This window comes from Labeo rohita, chromosome 19 (assembly GCF_022985175.1).
Source record: "Labeo rohita strain BAU-BD-2019 chromosome 19, IGBB_LRoh.1.0, whole genome shotgun sequence".
NCBI classification, from domain to species: Eukaryota; Metazoa; Chordata; class Actinopteri; order Cypriniformes; family Cyprinidae; genus Labeo; species Labeo rohita.
Genome location: NC_066887.1, coordinates 23,597,019 through 23,623,718, shown reverse-complemented (window position 1 = coordinate 23,623,718; position 26,700 = coordinate 23,597,019). Strand labels below are relative to the sequence as shown.

The window sequence follows — 26,700 nt, the reverse complement described above, 5'->3', positions numbered from 1 at the left end:
CGATTCGCTGTGAAGGTCAGAGAGAGCGCCAAACACTTTGTTGACCTTCATATTCATTTTATATTCTAGCGGTTGCCATCCCCGCTGAACGGCGTGACGGTACTCTGCCGGTACTCTGCGCAGTGTACACAGTCATGCCGATTGGTTTGGCTGGCACTGAACTAAATTACATAAACCTTGAAAAAAATATAATAATATTTGTGTTGGCCCCCTCTGTCTCCTGTCTGTAAGTGCCAGCGCCCTGATTCATAAGAGAGATTATTTGCTCAAATGAATGTAGTTCAAATAATAGGGCCGTTTGAATAAGCAGAGTTATTCTGCTTGAATTATTTGTTCATTTCATAATCCTTTGCCTAAGCACACAGAAAATTACTGGAAAGCAGCAAACTGGTCAGCTGTGCGAAATCCCATTTGTTCATTAGGAGGAGAAAAAAAAAAAAAAATCAATACCCAGCTTACAATTGAGATGCGCTGCTGATAACGTAGCGCGTAAGTGGAGAAGAGTCAAGCACACACTTTCATAACAATAAATGACTAATATATCTTTTAATCACGCTCGTGTCACGTGTCACTGACGGAACACAAAAGGCATTGAGATATTGTGGGAATGCAAGTCCAAAATAGACATTGAGCTTGTTGACATCGTTGGCTGGATAAGCAAATTTTCGGTTGGCGTGTTTGACCTTCTGACTGATGATGCGCAGAGAGCACCTCAACCAAAAAAAACACGACCTGTGCTTGTGTGTGTATTTCATGCACAGTTACCGGTGCGTTAGAAAGGAGCTGAGCCAACCTGGCACAAGCACTACATACACACACAATAGGCTGCATGACAATGGTGACATTTTATTAACAAAAGGTGAAGGCCAAGGTGTTTTGAACGTTCTGTCTGTCTATCTAGACTGTCAATCAATTAAAAAAAATTACATTTTATCAAATTAATAACATGACATATCAATCACATATTTTAATATTTTCTAATAAAACCCCCAAATAAAGTTAACTCAAAGACATTATTTTATTTTCATGTCATAATTTTTTTTTTTTTTATAAATCACTGACTTAGCCTGTTTACACCAAGAGTGATAACTATAAAGATAACTGTTAATCATAACTAAAATAGGCATGGTAACATTATGTTTATTATAAGCATGCAATGCAGTTCTGTGGTCTGCCGCTTTAAAAGCCTGAGCTCTTTAAAGTCTGATTCTGACAGTCAATGTTTTTAATCACTCTTCAACTAGAAAAAACAAACATTTTTAAAGCTGCAGTCCGTAAGTTTTGCCTCTTTGTCGACATCTCTGTTTGAAACCTGCAACTGCAGTTATTTGCGGAATAGACCTATTAGTCTCCGATCAGAAGCGTAAAAGAATTTCCGCATGCATTATTGTCAATAGACAGACGCCAGTTTTGTGAATAAAATTAAACTAATTTAGTTGTACTTAGCAATAAACAACAATATTTGAAACAGTTTATTTATACTGATGCCCTACCATGTATGTCATCCTTCATTTTAATGTTTAACAATAAAGGAGAAGTCCACTTCCAGAACAACAATTTAAAAATAAATTACTCACCCTCTTGTCATCCAAGATGTTCATGTCTTTCTGTCTTCAGTCGTAAAGAAATTATTGTTTTTGAGGAAAACATTTCAGGATTTTTCTTCATATAATGGACTTCAATTGTGCCCTCCATTTTGAATTTCCAAAATGTAGTTTAAATGCAGCTTCAAAAGGCTCTAAATTATCCCAGCCGAGGAAGAAGGTCATTTTTTTTCGAAAAAAAAAAAAAAAAAATTGTACACTTTTTAAGCACAAAAGCACAGGCTCTGGGATGCGCGTTCACGACACTACGTACTATTGAATCACGTCAAAATGTCACGCCGAACTACAGACCTAGTGTTTACAAAGCGAACGCGCAAAGACTAACAAAGTGCAAGTCAAACGCTGTTTACAGACAAAAAGCTACAACAACGTTGGACGATTCTGAAGTTCTACGAGAAAATAAGATGGAGTTTTTTGCCATTCTCTACCTTTTTGAGCTGGAGTACATAGACGATGAACTTACTCATGATTCGTAGTAGTGATGGGAAGTTCGGATCATTTTACAGACTCTGACCTTTGAGTCTTGTTCAGCAAAATGAACAAATCTTTTTGAGTCATTTCGTTCATTTTAGCAAAATATAATTAAAATGTTACGTGTTACTTCCCTAACACATCTACTGCTTACACAAACGTTGATCACACTACAAACAAGGCAAAACTGTAACGCTATAAGAAACAGAAAAGATTAATTTATTGTTTACCTGGGTCTTTTGAGTCGTTCATTCATCACGTGACAGCCCCATAAAATGAACGAATGGCTCGAAAAACCCGAAGACTCGAAACAGGATAACTAATTCCAGTATAGAACAGGACAGAACAGAACAGGATGTCGTGCATGCACAACTGACCGAATCACTCCCTAAGATGACTCGTTCTTCCCGAGTCACATTAAAGATCACGAATCATTCAAGAACGCGCATCCCAAAGCCTGTGCTACACAAGCTTTCGTGCTTAAAAAGTATACAATTTTTTATTTTTCGAAAAAAATGACTGATCGTTTCGCTAGATAAGACCCTTCCTTGGCTGGGATCGTTTGGAGCCTTTTGAAGCTGCATTTAAACTACATTTTGGAAGTTCAAAATCGGGGGGCACAATTGAAGTCCATTATATGAAGAAAAATCCTGAAATGTTTTCCTCAAAAACAATAATTTCTTTACGACTGAAGACAGAAAGACATGAACATCTTGGATGACAAGGGGGTAAGTAAATTATTTGTAAATTGTTGTTCTGGAAGTGGACTTCTCCTTTAAGTTATCTGATTAACGCGATCGTCAGCGCTGGTGCTATTGCCCGTCATGACAGTAATGAATAGCAGCACACTGCTCAAATTACTCCCAGAGGAATAATCAGACTGATTTACTTTTGTTTTCTGTATTGTTTTGTTTATTATCACAATACATTTATTGTGATTAACCTCCCGTTTTTGTATACAGTGTATATTGCTGTTCAGTTGCACTCAATCACACAGGATACGACTTGTTATTAAGAGGTGTGTTTTTGAATAATCCTCTGTGGGCAGGAAATATATGCTTATTTTACAACTTTAATTTAATTTAATTATTGAAGATTGAATCGTAAAGTAAGTGCATGAAATGTGCAAGCATAATTGTTTAATGCAATACATTTACTCCAAACCTTTTATTTAATCATCTTTTGTCGTAATTATTATTTCAAACTTGGCTAATTTAAATGCTCTTTAATGTAATATGCGGTTTGTATTGTTTCACAATACTCAATTAATGATTGTAAACTGAGTTCGGTGTTTTTAGAAAACGTATCTGTGCTGAATTTTACATAAATAATCACAACAATCCCGTTCTATGGGCACAACCATTGATTCAGGCTGCAGTGGAAGTTTTTTTATGCTAATATTTGAAATGTCCGTTCTTTGAACGCTAAAGTGTGAAAAAGGCCCATTATCTTCTTTATGTGGGTTGTGTATTGGCACGGCTCGCAGCACCAGCGTGAGGTGTATGTGTGGCTGTCAGTCACCGCACCGGTGTGGATACTGTACTTAGGAATCATAGATTCCATGTCTTGGAAGTATGACCCAAATAAGAATTTTATCTGGATATTGTCATCTGAACAAGTAAGTAACATGTCTGCCACTTTTGTTCTGACCAACTGAGAAAAAAAAAAAAAAAAGCATTGCAATAAATCGCACTACCAATGGCGATTAAATCTAATGATCGCTTAGCTCATATCACATCAAACTGTGCAAATTATTATCATTGTTATGCTTTGCTCTCAAATTGTTAATGAATATATTGAAAATGTAGTTAAATAGTTCAAATATAGTCTAATCTCTGTCATACCATTCGAATTTCATATAAAGAAATTGTTCTTTTAAAGGGAACCCTAGGTATTATGACATGTATGGCTTAATATAACTTAAATGATGTCTCTTACAGAAATATTTTTCTCACAGAAAACCTTTGAAAGATTTACGTTATTTAAAAAAAAATCTACATTGTTTCATACATATTTTGGACTAAGAATATTTTACATAATGATGTGAAATAATTGCGCTTGGTGAGCTACTGCCGCTACCTGCTGCCATTTTTACCACAACACAATTCAGAATACACAAATCTCAAAATAAAATACTGATACAATGACCACGGCTACTGAAAGAGCTTACAGGTGGCAATGGATGTAAGTGTAGGCTTAAACCAAATGTCGTATCATTGATTTTCCCCACAAAGAGTCTAAATGCCCTGGATATCTAGTGAAATCTGCGCTAAGAAACTGCGCTAAGAAACTTTCAGCGGCATCATGACAAGTTTTGGCATGTTTACATCCTGCGAGGATGGTATCTAGTGTTTCTTGTCTCTGCTTCTTGCACAAGCTCTTTCAGTAGCTGTGGTCTACTAAAAGGCAAAAATGCTTTAGTGCTGAAGTGGAGAGAACAAAGACGCAGGTCTTTAGGAAGTTTTATCCTAGTAAGCATCTTCCCATTCTTTGATCCACTGCTTATCGCTAGGAAAAACAGTGAAAACCATTTCTCTTGTTGACCTTCAACTGATAATTACAAACAAAAGCTGCACAATGAGGCATTGTATCAGTACTTTTACAGTACTAAGTCTTTTATGGGTTACGTTATATTAAGCTATAACTTAACAAGTCTTAATACCCAGGGTTCCCTTTAACCCAAAAAGCAAATTAATGTTCCGTAAAACTGGTTCTCTTTGAAATAGAAATGTTTGTGTTTCAAATGTTTGAAATGTTATCTACTTCCACGTATCTGTAATCAGATGCACATTTATAGCTGGAATATTATCTAATTTCAGTCACTTACATGTGTTTCATTAACACAAAATCCTTTCTGGATTACAATCCACCATCGAAAACCATCACCACCTGCAGCATCTTCACATGCGATATAGCCTACTAGCCGGGACTCCTTCTTTATGTTTATAGAGGTGACGTAATGACACAAAGGCAAATTGCAGCATGCTTGCATTTCCTGCGAAAACTTACCAGTAGCGTTCAAATTAGAAAACATTATTACAAGTGTACCTTTGTGAATTGGGCTAAGGTTCAGGAGATCCTTTTTAAACACTGGCTGGTTATGTACTTGCTCAAAAAGCAATTTCGGATCATTTTAACCAAAAAAAAGTTATGGACTACAGCTTTAATGTGATTTCAACAAAATAGTTACTCTGTGCTGTTAGGCCATATATCCACCGAAGCGAGGCTAGCGTATTTTTAGCATATATTTTAATTGTTTTCAATGAGAGCACAGCGTTTTTAAAACATCTGGAGAGTAATGACGTGCTGAGTGCGTTTTCTCGCCGTTGAGAAGAATGGGTAAAAAGTGTTCATCACTGTCACTTTTTAGTCAGCCGACCAATCACAGTGGAGGACGGGCGGGACACCAACCAACCACCACATCCTCCTTGGAAACAGACGTCAACAAAACAACAGAAGTCTACAAAAAGCACAACAATGGAACAAAAACATTTAAAGCAAGGGCCAGAGTAAGTACTTTATATTATAAACTATTTGCAAAATCAGATACTAGTTACATTTACGCAGATATTCCGTATCATAGCAGCCCAAGTGTCTCAACTGAAAAAAAAAAAAAAACCTGCGGTGCAGAAACACTCTCAAGTGCTCACAGCTAGCCGTTTTCAGTTTGCTAAAAATGCTTCGGTGGACACACGGCCTTATGGTTATAACTGAGGTATGTTCTCATAGAATTTCAATGATTATTAAAACTTTATAGTTATAGTTATTGCTGCTGACGTGAACAGGCCTTCACAGTCAAGACCAAACTATTTGGAATCGAGTTTTAAATCTGAGGCCATTCTCCATAGACATCTTTGGTCAATGCATTATGTCTTGCACTTTTGTGATACACTGTCAAGTTAAAAAAAGTAGTCCATGTTAGACAAATACAAAATCTAACTAAATAATTAATGAGTACATTGAAGGAAACATTTTAATGCTTAAATATTAACATGAGCTCTCATGTGGCCTGTTACCTGGTGCACAGGACCTTCCATCCACCACAGAGGAACCAGCCCAGTCCTCTGCGTCTCTGACTCACTCTGGCTCTGGGCAGCGTCTGATAGTCACTTTCGTCGTTTTCGAAGGCTTCCTCTGACATCATCAATGGCATCTCATCAAGGTTTGAGGATTCGTCTTCAATCTGATACCTGAAACATTGCAACATTAAAACAAAAAAAAGATGACGTCACACCTCTCACAAGTTAAGCAACATAATATTTATTATCAGTTACAAAAGTTCCATAGTCCTTTTCATTTATATAAACTAACAAAAAGCTAAATAATCTGCTAAGATACAAAAAGAGCTTAGATGTAGTTTCAAATTAAGATCACATCACAAAATAAAACAAACAGACACTGTTTGTTTCCCAAAACAGCATTCCTACTTTCATTATTACCTCTGAAATTTAAAAAAGACATTATGCAATGAAATAAGGACATTTTTAAAAGGCGCCTACATGAATGAGTGGAACAAAAAATGCAGAAGTCGAGGGATCTGTTCCTCTCTCACACTGTGTTCCTCATTTATCGAGACGAGTCTCAAACCCAGATCAGCAGAATGCTATTGTGACACTCTGAAACAGCCGACGTCCCGAGAGGATATCAACTTCCACCCACACAAAAGCCTGGCCATTTCTGCACCAGATCCACTTTAGCCTTAGCGTCAAAACCTGCACGCTCCCTTTTCACTCTAGAGCTGTCCATGGATAGATTTAATTCATGCAATTAGGCCTCGGTGACCACTGTAAACACTGACAGCCTTTTACAGATGAACACTGAAAAAAAACATAAAAATACCTACCAGCCTCAAACCGTGCTGACTGAACAGGCCTCCTCAGGTAGTGATATCGTGTCTGTTCAATTATTAAAGAAGCGTAATACACTTACAATGGAGGACATTAACAACCTACAAACTGTAGTCCTAGGGATTTTAAAAGCAACGTTCCCGTTTCCTCTAAAAGAATGAATCGGGAAGAAATACATTTGAGAGTTCAGAGAGTGTGAATCATTTTTGATCCTCCGCACCACACCGAACGCCCACATTGAGTAGTGAAGATTGCTGCACTTACTGAACTGTATGAAAACCAAGCATGTTTTACCATGTTTAATGTGCTTTATGTACAGCGTACACACACCTTGTAGAATCTGCAAAATGTTAATTATTTTACCAAACTAACCCTTTCCACCAATGACTGAATGATTTTGAGATTCATCTTTTCACACTGAGGACAACTGAGGGACTCATATGCAACTATTACAGAAGGTTCACACACCCACTGATGCTTCAGAAGGAAACACAATGCATTGAGAGTCAGGGATGTAAAATTTTAAACAGAATAAAGATGTGTACATTTTTCTTATTTTGCCTAAATATCTTTTTTTTTTTCTTTGCTACTGCCCTTCAGAAGAAACAGAATATACTTTCATGTTTCCCAGAAGACAAAATAAGTTACATTTACCCTGATCTTTAAATTTCACTTAAGTTTTCACTCCCCGGCTCTCAATGCATCATGTCTCCTTCTCAAGCATCAGTGAGTGTTTGAACCTTCTATAATAGTTGCATATGAGCAGTGTTGTGGAAAGTTACTTTTAAAAGTAATGCATTACAATATTGAGTTACTCCCTAGAAAAGTAACCAATTACGTTAGTTACTTTTTATGGAAAGTAATGCATTACTTTACTTTTGCGTTACTTTTTAAATCTGGGCAGGGCTTTCTTGTTTGTTTTTAATATAAAAAGTTATATTTTTGGCAAATGTAAAAGCCTTTTCACACCAAAAGGCACAGGCTTTGAGAAAAGTAAATTCACGTCTGTACAGTAGACCGCAGAAGAAAATAATGTCAACTCTTCAGCAATAAAAAAAAAGGAAAACAAATGTTAGATTATCTTGAGTAATTTTTGCTTATTAGTATGGTTGAATTGGATCATCGGAGGTCGGCAGCAAAGACATTGGTTAATAAAATGGGATTAAACGCATAAAGTATATTTGTATTATTTAACATATATTCTAAGTTGAATTTCACTGTTTTTATTAATTTTGAGGAATACTGAAACTTGTTTTTGTGAGTGAGATGAATTTACGCATGCTCACATTTATTCTAGAACTAGCATCTTACACCCGATTTCCCTCAGGGTCATTCCAGCTGGAATCATCAAATGGTCCCCACCTGACCCCCTCAGAGTTGTCTGAAAAAAATCTATGTGATGAGTAATATGCCCAATAGATCATATACAAAATTTCAGATCTCTACTGTGCATACTTTTTTTTTTACAAAAAATCTGTAAAAAAAAGTTTGTTTTTCACCCCGTTTTGGCATCACTGTCTGAGTGACCATGTTCAGACTAAAATATCTCCAGAACTATTTGTGCCAGGTCCATGAAATTTTCTGGGCTAAGAGTTTTAGTACAGAACTGCATGAATTACAACTCACAGCATTGTTACTGAATTTACACCTGAATGCTGGCCCTCTACTTTTCTTTGAAACTATTACTTTAAGGGTTTTCAGATGTCCATAGAAACCTCAATCTTCAATGTATAAGCATCAAACTTGGTAAATAGTCTGATATGTACCATGTCTTTCACATCCTTTGACATCAGACAATAGGGTCTTATGGATGTTAAGGTCCAAAAATTGAAAAAAACTCATTTACACCAATGTTCAGAGCAATATTTCCCATGAATGACACCAGGTGTGAACATGAAACTTTTTTTTTTGAAAGAGCATGTTCTTATTGATAAAATATAAAAAAATTGGGATGGGGTTTTGCCTCATTTTTCTGTAATAATTTTTAAAAAAATCGTTGTGTGACATTCACAACTACTGTAGTACCAGCTATTTTGAACTCATATGCCTAAATTAATGCTATAATGCAGCATTCCATTGTGCTCGGGACTCGGGGAAATCCGACCTCCACCTCGGGAAAGTGCAATGGAACGGCCACTTAATTTGGGGTTCCGAAACGCACACTCGGGCCAGTTCAGTGCAGACCGAGTCGGTTGGAATTATCCATAGGCATCCATATTTTTGCCAACTGTTACAATGGAACGCATTTACGACGGACTTCGGGAGAACTAACTCGGATTCACCGACTACCGACATTCAATGGAATGCAACATAAGTACCTAATCTTGATGTTCCACCCAATCCAGTGAATAATACATCCATTTTCATTGAGAAAGCAGGGCAATATTGATTAGAAATAATAATATTCAGGTGGTATGAGATCTAGCATCAATCAATCAATCAGTCAATCAGTCAACAATGATCAATTTTGAGGTCAGTCGAGTATCAGGAACACCAGGATTCCATGTCAACTTTGAGGTTGACCCAGTTGAACAAGGCCTTCACATCACAGATATGGCCCCAGGACAATATGTTACTTGTGTGTATGACCGACAATGGTGGGTTGCTATCATCAGAGACGTCTCTGACACAGAGCAAGACATTCAAGTGCTTTTTTTGCATCCCCATGGCCCAGCTAGAGGCTACTTTTGGCCAAAAAGGGAAGATGTCTGTTGGGTGCCTCTCCAGCACATCATAATGAAAATTGATGTGCCAGTTACTTCCACTGGACGATGCTATGTCATAAAAGAAAATGAAACTGTGGATTCAGACACTTTCATGAACAACTTTCAGTAACTGTTATGTCAAACATTTATTTGTGTTGGTGGTATACATTATTAAAGTGACTCATGTCTGGAAGTACGTTTTTTGTATTTTGTATTTTTTGTATAAGTGGAACATTAATAAATTCTGTTGAAATGCCCATACCAAGTTGAATAGCAAAAGTGAACAATAGGATCAGTGACGAAACTCTGAGTTTTAAAAAAATCATTACAGAAAAATGAAACAAAACCCCATCCTAATTTTTTTATATTTTATCAATAACAATATGCTCTTTCAAAAAAACAAGTTTTATGTTCACACCTAGTGTCATTCATGGGAAATATTGCTCTGAACATTGGTGTAAATGAGTTTTTTCCATTTTAGGACCTTAATATCTCAACATCCATAAGACTCTATTGTCTGATATCAAAGGATGTGAAAGACATGGTACATATCAGACCATCTACCAAGTTTGATGCTTATACATTGAAAATTGAGGTTTCTATGGACATCTGAAAACCCTTAAAGTAATAGTTTAAAAAAAAGTAGAGGGCCAGCATTCAGGTGTAAATTCAGTAACAATGCTGTGAGTTGTAATTCATGCAGTTCTGGACTAGGACTCTTAACCCAGAAAATTTCATGGACCTGGCACAACTAGTTCTGGAGATATTTCAGTCTGAACATGGTCACTCAGACTATGATGCCAAAACGGGGTAAAAAACACTTTTTTACAGATTTTTTGTGAAAAAAGTATGCATAGTAGAGATCTGAAATGTTGTATATGATCTATTGGGCATATTACCCATCACATGGATTTTTTTCAGACAAACCTGAGGAGGTCAGGTGGGGAACTTTTCCAAAATTTGATGATTCCAGCTGGAATGACCCCTCAACAAGGGGACAGGAGAGCTTTTAATCAATAAATGGGGGGAAAAGTAACTGGCATTACTTTTTGGGAAAAAGTAGCTCGGATATTTTCTTGTCAATTAAAAAGTAATGCGTTACATTACTAGTCACTTGGAAAAAGTAATAATATTACATAACTCGTGTTACTTGTAATGCGTTACCCCCAACACTGCATATGAGTCCCTCAGTTGTCCTCAGTGTGAAAAGATGGATCTCAAAAATCATACAGACATTGTTGGAAAGAGTTCAAATATGCAAAATGCTGAAAAACCAAAGAATCTGTGAGACCTGAAGGATTTTTCTGAAGAACAGCGGACAGTTTAACTGTTCAGAACAAACAAGGGACTCATGAACAAAAAATAAAAAAAAAAAAAAATAAATAAACACAGCTGTGGATCATTCAGGTAACAACAAAGTATTAAGAATCAAGTGTATGTAAACTTTTGAACGGGATCATTTATATAAATTCAGCTAGTATTTTGCTCTTGTAGACTATATGAAAACGTATTTTATGTGAAATATCTTATTCAGGTCAGTACTAAAAAAAAAAAATATCATGCATTTTGTACGATACCTCTTATTTTGATAAAATAATTATGACCCTGGACCACAAAACCAGTCATAAGGGTCAATTTTTTCTTATCTGAAAGCTGAATAAACAAGCTTCCATTGATGTATGGTTTGTTAGGATATGAACACATTTGAAAATCTGGAATCTGAGGGGGAAAAAAAAAAAAAAAAAAAAATCAAAATATTGAGAAAATCACCTTTAAAGTTGTCAAAATTAAGTTCTTAGCAATGCATATTACTAATCAAAAATTAAGGTTTGATATATTTACAGTAGGAAATTTACAAAATGTCTTCATGGAACATGATCTTTACTTATCCTTGATTTTTAGCATAAAAGAAAAATCAATATTTTTGACCAATTTGTTTTGATCAGTGTTTATATGTAAATAATAGCCTGGCCCTAAATCCTCAGGACATCCAAGATGTAGTAGATATAGAGTAGAAGAGTGTTCCTTTATTGGAACAGATTTGGAGAAATTTAGCATTACATCACTTGTTCACCAACAGATCCTCTGCAGTGAATGGGTGCCATTGATGAGAGTATAAACAGCTGATAAAAGCATCACAGTAATCCACAACATGACTCCAGTTCATCAATTAAGGAAAAACTACATGTTTGTAAGAAACAACCTTATCATTAAAACGTGTTTTGGCAAGAAACTAGTTTAAAGTTAAAACTCCTTAATGATGGATGGTGGATTATTTGTGCATTATCATGATGTTTTTATGAGCTGATTGAACTCTTATTTTGCACACTTTCATTTTTGGGTGAACGGTTACTTTAAAAATACCTTCCTTTGTGTTTTGAAGATGAAGGGGTTTCGATCAGGCTGGCTGGGAAGCTCAAACAATCGACCTACGCATGGCTTACTTATAGCTGGCTATGCAAATAATTTCTCATTGATTTCTTTTGAGCTTGGAGGCAAAATATGGTCCAGACAAGTTCTTGACAAGTTTCGTGAGATTCTGCATTATACGAGACTTTGAACTAATGGGAAATGTCAAATATTAGCTCTACAAAGGCTAATGGGTTCCTGCCACAATAGGCAAGTTATTATTAAGGTATGTCAACAAAAACACATCACTCTGACATGCGTCTATGTGGATTTCAGCCTTTGATGTCCATCAAAAATGCTTTTGGGTTAAACAGTCTCGACAGCGGTCAAGCAGAAATGGGCGTAATAATAATAAAAATAAAGACAACTAAGTTAGCTGATCATTGTAAACATAAAATGATATAGTCTAGCGGGGCCGACGCAAGACATTCATAACCCGCAGGCCCAGCGCTGATATTTGTATTCAATTGTATGATAAAAGCAATCAGATCACCATCAAATCTGCTTAACCACCCATATAAATCAAGAAGGACAACAGAATAAGCAAAGTTTGAGCCAAACATAGCTGGTGGTCCAATTAATCTGTGGTCAGTTCTTCTGCTCTTCTCTTTCCTCCTCAATAAAACACAAAACGATTCACAAAGTGATTATGTGCAATAGCATTACCCCAAACAATGAAATCAAATTAAGCAATCACTTTGGTTTTGGTCCATACTCTCAAGCAGCAATGCCACAAGTGGTCCTTAGACTGTCAGCATTTGACAAACAGCTGGATGCCATAAATACAGATCCTGTCTGCTGTTAGGCTGTTTATGCGGTTCAGGAAAACCAGATGGACAATAGTTTCTAAATGAATATATTTGACATCGTTGCCTCGCATAAACCGTGGGAAAACAGTTTGCAGTTATCTTGTCAGACTCACCAGGCATGTGACGCATGTAAGTTACCTAAAACGAGTGAGATGCTGAACAAGATATGCTATAGATGGAACAAAGCCTCAGAAGATGGTCTAATGATAAACTAAAAGCTCATGACATTTTCTGTGAGTGTAACGTTACCTGACGCACGTGAATTGTGATGCTTAACGAATGTTCTAGAGACTTATTCTATGTGATTTCATATGAGATGCTGCATAAAAAGCAGAATATCTCATGAGCTTCTCATAATTCGCTTCAACTAATGTACCTAAGGTGTCTCATGAGAAGGAACCGGAATGACAAACATCTCACATGATTATATCACGTCTTAATCACCACACGCATCTCTCGGGGAGTCTTGTATCCTCTCATGTCCTATCAACTGTAATCTGACACTGACAGCTTGCGCTGCTGAATTTACATTGCCGCTAGCGTTAGCCCGTTAGCACTCAATCCCGGAACCGTGGCATAAACAAAGCCAAAATCAACGCATACATTACTAAAACAACTCAAACGGCAGTTTTGTGTTTAAAAGCGGTGTTTGAGATGAATATCCAACCGTCTACGTACCTGGCAGGTCTGCCAGCATTATAATACGCAGTTTTTCTCGAATTCTTCCGCACAGGATTCAAAGGGATGCTGTCTGCCATCTTTGCTTGGTTACGTGTGAATGTCGTCACGTCCGGACTAGAGTGAGTGAAATATCTGCTGTAATCTGGGAACTATGATTTTGAATGTATTTCGTTTTATTTAATTGGATTTTAATTTAATTCGTGGGCTGTCGTTGATGTTTATTTCACTTTAGACATCTTACCAGTGTTGTCCTGCTGTTCCTTGTAGGCTTGTGTTTTCTAGCGAGGCCAAGATTTTTCATTTAAATAAAAGTAAATTTAATTTAATTATATATATATATATATAATTATATATATATAATATATATATATATATATATATATATATATATATATTTTTTTTTTTTTTAATAAGTTTGTCACAACACAGACAACAAGAGACGGAGAGAGATAAAGAGTGAATCCTTTTCCTCATGCAAGTATCAATATACAAGTAAGGTGACACAAACAAAATATTTTACTTGAGATTTATTTATTGAGAGTGGCAGCAATATTGCATCTTAGAAATAAATCCAGTTCAGTCAGTGTGTTTGAGACACCACCTCAGTTGTTCCATGTAAAAATACTGATGTGCAGACAGAAACGCAAACCTGTTGTACTTTTTATTTGTTATAATGTATCTGAGTACAAAAATAGTGTCTCCTTTTCATGCAGAGGACACATCAAATACCCCGTCCCTTGTTTCACCATTACCTATCTTATGAAAAACTGCTTGTTCATATTTTTTTAACGTTTTTTTTCCCAACACTAAACAATATATTATATAAGGAAAATAGCACTACAAAATAAAATAAAATAAAAAACACTAAAATGACCTGACATGACACGCTTAGTAAATAAGACATAAGCTACCATTACAGACAAGTATATTGTTTTCACTTTTTTCTTTTCCCTTGTACATTAATGTTTCTGGAAACATTTTTTTATTTTGTTCTTGATAGGAAAACACACTTCTAAATTGTGAAATAGAATTGTCCTGCAACACGTTTAGATGCATCACAAGGGCTTTGTTGATAACTACCTTAAACTGAAGTGTAGAGGTGTTTTTAATGCAAGATCTTTATTAGCACTCATATTATACTTCATAGTCTCATGTTGGCCCACTAATTCATTTTGCATGTAAAAGTAAATAAGGCAGAGAATAGCATAAAACACATAATTAGCATTAATAATATAATAACATAGGCTGGAACGTTTCATTGCTGATGGCAGCTAAAATGACACTAGCTTTCATGGTGGTGTACTTGATTTGCATGAAAATAAACGGTTTGCATCCAATGCATAGCAGCAAAGCAGTGGGATGTCAAAGAATAATACATCTCTTTTCAAAGACTCTGAAATGTCTCTTTATCTTTTGCTCGGGGATTTAAGTTACATACTTTCAGCTGTAGCTATATTAAGACCACAGTGTGGGATTGAAAAGTTTCTATTATATATGCAAACATGTTCCCTTTCCCATGAATATAGCGATGTTTAACAGCAAAATCAGGGTAAAAACAAATAAAATAAAATAGAATACATATTTACAACATAAAATAATCATTTCATCTCAAAGCAATGCCCTTGAATCAAGTGTAAGGTTTCAGTCAGTGGACATAATTGAAAAACTAACCGTGGCCTCAGTTTAAACAATAAAATTAAAAAAACAAGTGCCATTATAGCATAAGATAAACTGAATCTTTTCCCACATGAATCAAGCACATTCTAAAGAGTTTGTTCTGATTTTATAAAATCAAGACACGTTTATTTTCAGCGTTCCTTATGCAAGGAGAAAGAATATGTCACCTTTACGTTAATTGATTCCAATGTCTTTTTTGTCATCAATCATCATGGAGAAGTGTTGTCCAGCGCCCCTTTCTAAGCCTGTTTTTTCCATAGCTGTGATTGGTGGGCTGTTTCCAGTGCTAGCCTTGTCCGTGGCCACAGTAATGGCAGGAAGCTGGGGGACTCCTCCACTCTGAATGACTGATATTTCATTGTTTCTCATTGCTAAGCCATTAGTTATAGCTGCTGCATATCGGCTCCAGAAGTTCTGGTCCACATTCATGGCCCGCGCTGCTAAATCCTTCTGAAACGCTTCGCTGAATTTCAGGGCGTCACCACCCAAAAGGGCAATTGGGTTTTCCACAGACAGACGTCTTCCTCTACGAGCAGGAGTGTTATTCCACATATGGGTGCCCATGTGCACCTGTAGACAAATAGAAGTGAAAAAGAAATCAATAACAAATCATTTTTGCGCTATTTGCGGCACATGTGCGTCTGTATTATCAAGCTTTGAATTACAAAAATGATGCAAGTTGCAACAACCACCATGCGTTTGTTTGTTTATTTATTTATGTCTTTGACTGACAGTATGGTGGAGAATTGACAATTAAGTACAGGGAGAGAGGGAACATTACTAGGCCCAAGGACGGGCCCAAGCCCGGGTCCACACATGCACAACAGCTTTTTACATGTTAGGAACAGCACACAATTCAACAATGGCAAACATTTTATGAATATTTATTTATTTATTTATTTACGATTAATACGATTAATACACAATTAATCGTCTTAATATTGTGTATTAATCGTCAAACGAATAATATGTGTATGTACTGTGTGTAGTTATTATGTATATATAAATACACACAAATTATTGTATTTATTTAAAAGAAATATGTTATGTCCAAAATATTTTCATTTATATATAATAAAAATTATATAAAAATTTTAATAAATACATATACTTGTCAATATTTCTTAAATATATACATGAATGTGTTTGTATTTACATAATAATTACACACAGTACACACATATATTAACTCATACATTTAATTTGTAAGCAGTTAATCACGATTAATCATTTAACAGCCCTAATATATATATATATATATATATATATTAGCAATTCATTTAATTAAAAAATGTAAACATAATTCAAAAGCTCACATGTAGTTCATTTAAGTTACTCATTTGTTAAATGAAATATAATAGTGATCACACATACCTTGAGATTACCCTTGGTTGTGAATGCTCGACCGCAGACAGAGCAGCCGAAGGGTTTTTCGCCGGTGTGTGTGCGCTCGTGGATCTGCAAGGCACTGGCAGAAGAGAAGTTCTTCCCACATGCACTGCAGTTGTGTTGCTTAGGGGTCCGTCTGGGAGGGGGTGGTCCAGTGAGTGAGGTGACGCCCGGTATCATCACCTCTGAGCGCGAGGTGGGAGACTGCAGGCCAAATGCAGGGAAAGGCCCCTCTTTTAGCATGTATGGTCTACTGCAAGCATTCATCTCCAGTTTCACCGCAGTCGGCGAATTTTTAGTATCCTGTTCAGTAGACCTTTGAACATTTTCTGAGAATGAAAATAAAAAAATTGCATAAAATCAGCAGTGAAATTAAATAAACAACTGCCATAATGCTACTGTATGTATTAAGTGTTAAAGGTGAAGTGTGTTTGGCCACACAAAGTGAAACAGAACTGCAATTGTTTTCACAGTTTAATAATAATAATAATTCAAATTAGCGCGTAAAATCATTAATCACGATTAATCGCATCCAAAATAAAAGTTTTTGTTTACATAATATATGCGTGTGTACTGTGTATGTTTATTATGTATATATAAAAACACACAAATACAGTATATATTTTGAAAATATTTACATGTATATGTTTATATTCATTTAATTTATTATTAGATATTAATATATTTAATATATATAATCAACATATGTTTCTTAAATATACACATGCATGTGTGTGTATTTATATATACATAATAAATATACACAGTACACACACATATATTATGTAAAACTTTTATTTTTGATGCAATTAATCACAATTAATTGTTTTGCAGCACTAATTTAAATTCATATTTTGTAACATTTTTTCTGGAAACACTCCCCTGTCTTTCATTACTAAAACAATCCAGCTCCAAACTCACACCAGTAGTTGTGCTATATTACAGTGTCAGGCAATATGTAGCACCACAGTGTTTACACATTTCAGGTGAATTGAATACGGCTTACTTAAAGTTGTCTGCATATTTAGCTGGAATAGGAAATAGAAGAATGACACACTTCACCTTTAAAGCAAACAAAAAAAAAAGCTTACAAAGAAATAAACTAAATCAACATGATTTCACCAGAACTTATTTTCATTATTTTCAAATCAATACAATTAGTAAATCTGAAGTTAACAGAATACATGAAACATTTTTTGTTAACATAACTGGTCAGTGGACTTCTAATTCCCTGCATGCTTAGTATATGACTGCATTAGGAGGATACATTTTAAAACTAAATGTTATATTTATGGAAATACTTATTGGTGTTTATTTTCAGTTAGGTTATAGATTTAGAAGAGTTTCTGTTATGTTGTAGTCTTTGCGTGGTTACTGTCATTCTAAAGAGTGAAATTTGTGCTTAGGCTGTAGGCTACATGATAACTATAGTGTGTGTGTGTTGCTTCGCTCAGTAAGAATAACAGTTAACGGCAGTACTGAGACTAGTCACGTCTTGTTCTACCCATACATTTCATATGATAATAATAAATTATGTTATATTTAGTACATGCTAACATGTGCTAATGCAAGTAGCATACATTTCGGTTCAACAAAACATTACTTGTTTTAATGGACACGTTCCAGTCTTGTACAAACCTAAAATAGCTGTGTGAAAAGTTTTTCTCAATTTAATTAGGTTTACTCTGCATTTTTTAGTGTACAGTGTTTTATTGGTATCATATGGCAGTTTTAGCTTACCATTTTCCTTACTGAAACACTGCAAGTTGAAAGTGTTTTCTTTCTTGACTGTAGAGTTAATAGGCTGGATTCCCGTTTGATTAACAGTCACCTCGTTGACTGTATTTGCTGCAGGACAATCTGTTGTTTCAGATTTTACGATAGCTATTGCCTCTGGGACTTTACAGGAGAGGTTCAGAGAGACTAAGTGCTCATGTTGACCCTCAGGCTGACTGTTGGGATAGGGTGTAATGTGAATTGAACTAGACGCATGTGGCATTAAACTGGTTCTCATGCTGTGGTTCTCCATTTCGCCAGTGGTAGTAGAGCCCAGAGCATGAAGATCGTTATCCATAGGTCCGCACCTGACCATCTTTTTTCCATTTGATTGGCTGAGACTGACGGCTGAGTCGCCCCCAACGCTTTGAGTTTCCGATACACTGGTTGGAAGAGATGAGATAGGTGGTGGACTGTCTGAAAAAGAGCTTAGGGTGTTTTCATTGTTCTCCACAACATCCCCTTCTTCTTCAAATGAAATATCATCAAGACCGTCATCATCATAAGTGCTCATGCTGTCAAAACTCTCCATATCTGTATCTTTCTCATACATGGTTTCTGCCAGAGGAGTGTTTGGAATCTGGCCACCCATGTGCATGCGTATGTGCTGCTGTAGTACGACAGCATTCGTGAACTTTTTCTGACAGATCGGGCATGAATGCTGAATCCGAAGAGGAGGCTTTGCACGGTGTACACCGAAGTGTGTTTTTAAGTTACCCTTTGTGGTGAACGCTCGTCCACAAACCTTGCATTTAAATGGCCTTTCCCCTGTATGGATGCGGTAATGCATCTTCAGTGCGCTCTGACAACTTAGCACACGGTGGCAGATCACACACTGATTGGGTTCCATCATCTTCTTGTCGATGTTTTCCACAAGCTGTTGGAGTTTCGATGTCTCAGATGTTTGCATAGAGTCTTGGAGACCACCAAATGGGAACTTGGCCTTGAATTGATCTGAGATGAGTGGAGGAGAGGACGACTTAGTATCAACTGAAGGAGCATCAGTGGACTCGGTTACATTTCCCTTAACAGGTTTTTCTGTAGACATGGACTGCAGAAGCAGGTTGTTTGGGTTGTTGACGTTTCTAATCATACTGTTTGATGGCAGGTGCACTTCTTCTGTACTGAAGCTCTGTGTGATCTCTCCTTCTCTGTTTGATTTAGGGGAGGCCGCAATGGTGGACATATCTGTCTCGGTGCCGGTGGGATTGGGGGACGACGGTGCAAGTTCGCCTCTGGCTGGCGACGGCCTGTGTGGAGATCTTTCAGAGGGTGTGCTTGTAAATGAATCACTTAAGCTTTCAATAATTGGTACCGTGGGTGGCAACTGCAGACCCACTGAGGACGGCACTGTTGGAAGAACAGGCTTGCTGTCTAACCAAGTAGGTCCTGCCTTCTCCGGAGGAAAAGACATCCCGTAGGGGATCCCGGAACTGGTAGGGATATTGTCAAGGTATTCTGGGACTGGGTACGGGTTCATCTGAACGTGAGGGTACTTCTCCTTGTGCCTTTGGAAGTGGACTTTAAGGTTTCCCTTTGTCGAGAAACGGTTGCCACAAATGTTGCATTTGAAGGGCCTTTCGCCCGTGTGCGAGCGCAAGTGAATCTGCAAGGCGCTGTCGCTGCCGAACACTTTAGCGCAGAACCTACACTTGTGCTTAAAGAAAGGGTCCTCGGAACTGGGCTTGCTGTCAAACATTGAGACGCTGGGCAGTTTGCCCTTACGGTACTTCATCATAGCAGCAAGTGGGTCTAATGCACTGGCAGTGGCTGCAATACTGGCCAGTGGATTGGGAAATATGACTCCGTTGGGAGGGCTTTGAGGTAGTAATGGCAGGTTGGCAGAAGGGCTAAGGAGGCTACTCTGGCCAGCTGATAGTGGGCTGGGAGTGCTTATGGACTGGGTGTTAGTAACGTTAGAGTGCGATCCGCTACAGGTGGGCAAGAGCGGGGAAGCCCCGTTGTAGCTGAAGAGATGAGGGCTGGAACTTGTTACGGAAGCAGTGGCACTCTCCAGTGCTCTAGAGCTGATTTGTCCACTGCTTGGCTGGGAAGACAGCAATGGTGGCCTTGCAAGCATAGATGCCTGGGATACAGAAGCCTGCCCATTCACTGCAGAGGGCATGACCCCAGATAATGGAAGTACAGGGGGTGGAGCGATGCCCTGGAAATTGTAAGTGTTAGAGTCAGAGGGCAGGCTTTTTGAGGCAGGATTAAGGGCGGCTTGCGTAGGCTGCCTATTCATTACAGCGACCTGGCTGCGGATCTGCTCAATGAGCTGTAATTGCTGAACCTGCTGCTGCTGCAGCGCCATCAGCTGCTCCAGAATCATAGGTATCGCAGCTGAGTTCAGCTTGCCTGCAGACCCCGCGCAGTGAATGCTCTGGGAAAACTGCGCAACGGCCACTCGGGTGCTGTGAAGAATCTCCAGGGTCACGTTGGTGCTGGGCATGTCATAGTGATTGGTAATAGGTGGTGCAGGGGAAGAGGAGGTGATTTCATTGTCAAGTGGTAGAGGGCTGAGGTTTGATGTTTTATGCTCGGGCAAACTTATATCCATTGGTTCATTCAGGTCGATGATGTGGGTTTCCTCAGGCATCTCGTCGACTTTCTCGGCCAGCTCGCAGTTGAGCTCACTGGCCTCCATTTCTGCTGAGTCACTGTGGGCGCTCAAGAGGGATTCTGTCGGCGATCCTCGGGAAATAGCCTTCTCTTCGTGCTCCTTTACTATCAGCACAGGGGGGTCTTCCGTGCACTTCTGCTGGTGCTCCAGCATTTCGGACCACTTGAAGAATTCAGCACAGCACCTCTCGCACACGTGCGTCTCCTCACCTCCGCTGCGGCTCTCTGTGCCGCTGTCCTCCTCATCGCCTCCCCTCAACAGAAGTGCTGAGAGATAAAGACACAGAGAGAAAGCGTGTGAATAGAAATTTCTGAGATGATAGATTTTTCACAGCTATTCTTGGAGGAGTGAACAATATAGATAAACTAAATCAATTGTACCACTTTACCAATTACTGAAAGCCAGCCTCTTTGTGCTCATGCTCCAAAGACTCAGACGATAATTTTCTTTGCACAATCCATCAAATTATGCGACCTATCTATTGAATATACGGGAGCTTAATGAAATTCTATAGGGGATATTGATTTCCAATGTTTTTATACAATTCACAGCTGCACTGTCAGTTGAGGGCAAATTGAGTCTTTGATTGACTAATCTGAACTCTCCATTGCTATCAAACACTCTTATTTCCTGATGAATTTGAAGAACTAATTCCTCTCCACTTGACATTGTTGAGTGAAACAGTTATCTCTCACTGCTAATGGTGTACAACCTTGACAAAATGCTTTTAGCTTTAAATGTGTAAAAGGCACAGTTAACTTCAAATTGTTTTCAATCACATCATATGTGATCATAAGAAAAGAAAAAACAATCTGTGTCTTTTCACTAGAAGTCAGAGCCTTTACAGTGTATTTATCTTTAAATAAATCTGTTTAGTGCCATTTTCACATTAAATCAGTAAATTATATAACAAAAAGAACATTATAAAGTTTACACCATATCAATATTGGACAAGAACACTCAGCTTCAAAAAAATTGTAATTTCAAATCAAATTGTAATGATCATAGAAAAATGAGTATTTGTCATAAAATAAATCAGCAGCATTTGAAAAGATGTTTTGTTCTAATTTAGAAAACATTTAAAAGACAGGTCAGCTTAAACTGTTATAGGTTGTTGGCTCACTGATGAGCGCTTAAGGGGTTGGGTTTAGGTAATTTATGCACTTGTCAGAATTTTTCAGAGAAAAATATACACAAATAGATGTACACATAATAAGTTTGGTGAGATGGCAAAGGGTATAAAAAATGTAAGCTATTACTTCCTATTTTTCTGTCTGTTCGTATTTGTGTGTGTGTGTGTATGAGTGTGTGAGTGTTTTTTTTTTTCTTTTCTCTACTCTTTTCTTTCCTTTTTTATTTTTTTATTAATCTTTTTATTATATTTTATAGTAATAGAAAATGCCATGGAAGATTGTCTGGGTGTATATACTGTATGTTTCTTTATTACCCCACTTTATCGCCTTGATGTTAGCACACTGAATAAGGATAAAAATGTTGGATAAAAAAAATCAGAAAAAGTGACAATGAGAAAAAGAAATGAGTCAAGAGAGGGTGACAGAATATCCGAATAATTTTGTGGTCAGGTGTTGTTGTGTTTCCTCTCAGTTTTTGTGAGCCTTCCTTAGAGTAGTTACAATGTGGGTCATTTGCTCGTCTAATTCCAGTAACTGTGTGGGTGGTCTGAAAACTCTTAACACCGAAAGGTGAGAGCTAAATGAAACTGATCTAGTGAGGCAACCAATTAACTTAAGGCCGTACTACAAATCTTAAAATGTTCACAGATTAGTCTGTATAGATATTAGCATTTACTGAATAGTCCAAATAGAATAAAAAAAATTCTTATGGCGTTCCCCGGTGAAAAGACAGACAAAACTGTGTTCATGAGATCGATATATCAAATTCTTAAATCAGAAAAAAGACATTCTGTGGGGCCCTGCTGCATGAGCCACTACAAAGATTAAAAACTTGGGAGATTCCTAGGGTGCTCAGCTGGTAACCGTGGTTTTGGTAGCTAGCTGGATCATTTCGACATGAGACAGACAAAGGTTACAACATAAGAGTCTTAGAATAAATTTCTCAGAGCCCAAAAGCAGAAAGCTAAAATGCCATTAGACAGTCATTACTGTAGAGGCCTGATGAATGGCGTTTGAAGGCGAAATGAAAGATGTACAAGGGCAAACACGAAAGTCAAAATGATTGTGTTGACGTCGACAAAATAAGAGAAAACAATCAGCTAAGTACCTATTGCACACATGGATAAAAGTGTGAAGTCAAATCATTCATTTTTAAATTAATTTAAAATATAAACATAATTTAACTTTAATTCAGTTAGAAAACAAAATGCCAATTAGTATTTTAACAGATGTAAATTACAAGATGTAAGTCACTTTAGTTTGTTAATAATATTTTGAAATACCCAGTGTGTTTGAGCTTAATCTAAAATTCCTGCAGTTATTACACATTAATTTTAGTACATTTCAGAATACTTCAGCAGATGTTTTATTTTCTAAAAAATTTAATTTATTCAAAGGTTAAAAAAAAAAAAAAGCTGTTATGTGCAATTATTTGTTTGGCCTGTTGACTAAAGCAGTCGTTTTTATTTGATTAACTGGTTAAAAAAAATAAACAAATAAAACAAATACCAAAAAACTAACCCACAGTTTAAACTTCATGTAAACGTTCAAGATTTAAACATGATTCATGATTGCTGCATCAATATTGTTGCATCAGGTTTTCACTCGAATCCTTTAATTACTCTTCTAACAGATCAGGCCTGATTATAATGGATTCATCTGATTAAAACTGATCTAAAGAACAATAAACGTCTTTCACTGTCTGTTTTCAAACCATACTCTGATTCTCCTCTTTTAGGTCGATCTTTGTGTTGTAGTAAATACTTTAACGCGATTTAAATTAAGACACAACTTCGACACCAAACCAACTGTGAGGATTTTTCATGTGGGCACGTAAGTAACTTCATTACCATGACAAAAGGAATTATTCTCACGCAAACAGACGAATGTTCAAGGTTTTGTTTAGGTCTTGCAATAGGACACTTTTGTAGGTTTTGCAGTTCTTTTATTTTGCAGCTTTATCAAAAGCACGAATAGATGCACAGCTCTAATCTGCCGTTACTGATTATAGCCTAATTAATAATTCATTTTAAATCATGTTGAATCTTTTTTTTTTCTTTCGAAAAACAGTTTAGCCTATATGAAAAACAAAAATAAATAAACAATGGCCTATACGTGCACAGTTCCTAATTAAGCAAATGAAATCGCTGAGAGCATTTTATGTCTTTAAATGCTGAATTACTTCTAATGAATTTAACATAGTTAACAATTGTTAGCAAAGAGCTAGAATACAGAAAAAAACACTAGAATTTACGGCTGTATTATTTAGGGGAAAAAAGGGTGTTCGGCATTTTTGTCAGATGACACATAATGAACGTTTAACACGAAATTTCCAAAAGCACATATTTGTATGTTTCACGTACTAGGAATAAACGCAATTTAAGCATGCTTTATGGTGCACTCTTAAAAATAAAGGTTCGAATAGAATTTTACAATCATGTCATAAGAAAACCTCCACAAGTAACTTTTTATTCTCTGATTCTTCTGAGAACATCTATGTAGCAAGTTCTTTAAAGAACACAGAAGCCTAACATTTAAAACTTTCTTAATCTCAAAAGAACCATATGCAGTTAAAATGGCTCTCTGCTGAACCTAAAAACCACTGACAACCTTAATTTCTTAAGGGTGTAAAACTTTGTCTTGAGTTCCATCTAGTCTGCTTAAACTGAACACAGCACGGTATAAACTTACATATGCTTCCTAAATCAAGTTCTTTTTTACTCTAAGATTATTTCAATGTTACGTTCTATGCCATGCATCCTATAGCGTGTTTTCAACGCCACTCGAAATGAAGCATAAAACATAGCGAAATTGCGACAAAAGAAACTTATATCTAAAGAGGCGAATAAAAGACTCGTATTTCAAATCACATACCGTTATCCGGACTTTTGTCCGACTGTGCTCCCTCTTCGTCCGATCTGAGATGCTGAGGTTTCGCTTGCTTTCTTCGGGACATGTCTCTGCGCTTCGCGTCGGCGCTCCGATCTGCAGAAACATCGGACGCAGGCAGTCCCGTACAGTCCCGGGGTCAGTGAATAAGAGATATTAGATGTTGTTACCGTTGTGCAGATTGCGCATGTCGGCGTTATAATGATAGAGGGTCATGTATTACGTTGCGCCTGCATGAGGGATTGGCCGCACGCCAGTAGACACTCTCTCTGGATATGGAAATGAGGGATGGACTGAGTAATTAGCCCGTTTCACTTCCTCACTTTTCCCCCTTTTGCTCTCTGTTCACGTAGGACCACAAACTGGACGCAAACAAGTGCGTCTACAGCTCTGGTGGCACTTCACATGGCGTAAAGTCCGTCCGTAGTTTGTTAAACATCACCGTAAGTACGGAAAGCCAGCCTTGTCACGCTCACACGCCTTCTTTTCACATAAATGACAGTATGAGTTACATTCAAGCACCTTTTAAACAGGCTTTCGACGTGTATTGATTCTAGTTTAAGCATAGCTTTCCATCAGATAAGTTTTCATTTTTATATCCACGTAAGAAAAGTTTGTTCTGACAGGCGAATATCTGGCTACCTATTATGACAGTTGGCCTTCGGTAAATAGTTGGCTGTTATTTGAAGGGTTCGGCTAGTCTAATTAAAGCTTAACCCCCCACGGGAAGTCAACATAAAATGTTTTTTTTAAAGGTAGATATACTTTCAAACAATGTTTCAATAACCACAAAAGTTAGATTACAAGTTAGCACACTAAATAGACAGCCGCAAACAGTCGCGTTCGCCTGAGGAGGTCACCATAGCAACAGCAGGCTGCTCGAACGCTTTCCGTTAGGATCTGTATGGGACGGTACGTCGACGAAACATAAGTAGCCTAACTTACTGCCATCATTTATGACTTTCCATATATTTACATACCACAGGTATATCACAGAAGTGCTTTAAAGTTTTCAAGTTTTAAATTTTGAATGACGGGGGGGAAAATAAACAATTCGGTTTCGTGAGAGGAACCTGCGCGGAACGCGCGCGAAATCCCTAAAGTTACTGAGGAACGTCAAGAACGCAGTCGAATGATTCGCACACCGTTAAGGAGTGTGTTGGCAACAAACACCGCTCGTTCTGTTCTCGGTCGGTCCGTCTGCTCCTCACTCATGCCGAGGACGCATCCTCCATAGTTCATCCAATTCAAAACTATGCCCGCTCTTCCAGAGTCCCATAAGGTGGATGTCTTCTTGCAGGAGAGGAAGTTAAACGGGCGTTCGCTGATTTTCTGCTGCAAATGTGCGTGTAAACCCCAGCAGAAGTCCTGGAGAGATGCAGGAGGGCTGTTCTGTGCAAGTTTATTGCATTAGGCGACCACTAGGATATCACAGAACGATGGTCCCGGGTTCAACCTGCTCTTTTTTCTGCTTACTTTTTGCCTAACTTCACATCTGCTACGAAACCGACTTCACAAGGAACAAAAAATAAGATATGGCACTTATTTTGTGATCTGTGGTGTAGTGGCATATAAACCTAACACGGTAAACTTCAGTTATGTGTCTATCATGATATTGAGCTGCTCTCATGGGATCAGACAACATTCACATCTGACCAGTATCGCTGGTGTATAGCGGCCAAAGGGC

The 26,700-nt window shown here is 37.4% G+C and overlaps 2 protein-coding genes across 3 annotated transcripts in view; both read right to left on the bottom strand.

Moving 5' to 3' along the window:
- Nucleotides 1-13,623, bottom strand: part of atp9b (ATPase phospholipid transporting 9B) — a 69,388-nt gene extending 55,765 nt beyond the window's left edge. For both annotated transcript variants that reach the window (XM_051137195.1, XM_051137196.1), the window contains exons 1-2: nt 13,524-13,623; nt 6,092-6,265 (exon numbers count right to left, since the gene is read on the bottom strand). In XM_051137195.1, the coding sequence (XP_050993152.1) occupies nt 6,092-6,265; nt 13,524-13,603 (254 nt within the window). In that variant the 5' untranslated portion in view covers nt 13,604-13,623. The remainder of the gene's footprint in view (nt 1-6,091; nt 6,266-13,523) is intronic.
- A 1,419-nt stretch (nt 13,624-15,042) lies between these two features.
- On the bottom strand, nt 15,043-26,366 carry sall3b (spalt-like transcription factor 3b). The gene is made up of 4 exons (XM_051137192.1): nt 24,999-26,366; nt 18,333-21,257; nt 16,578-16,921; nt 15,043-15,773 (listed from the first exon to the last, which is right to left on the bottom strand). Exons 1-4 carry the CDS (start codon nt 25,078-25,080, stop codon nt 15,378-15,380), a joined length of 3,747 nt encoding a protein of 1,248 aa, XP_050993149.1. The 5' UTR covers nt 25,081-26,366; the 3' UTR covers nt 15,043-15,377.
- Nucleotides 26,367-26,700: the final 334 nt, after the last annotated feature.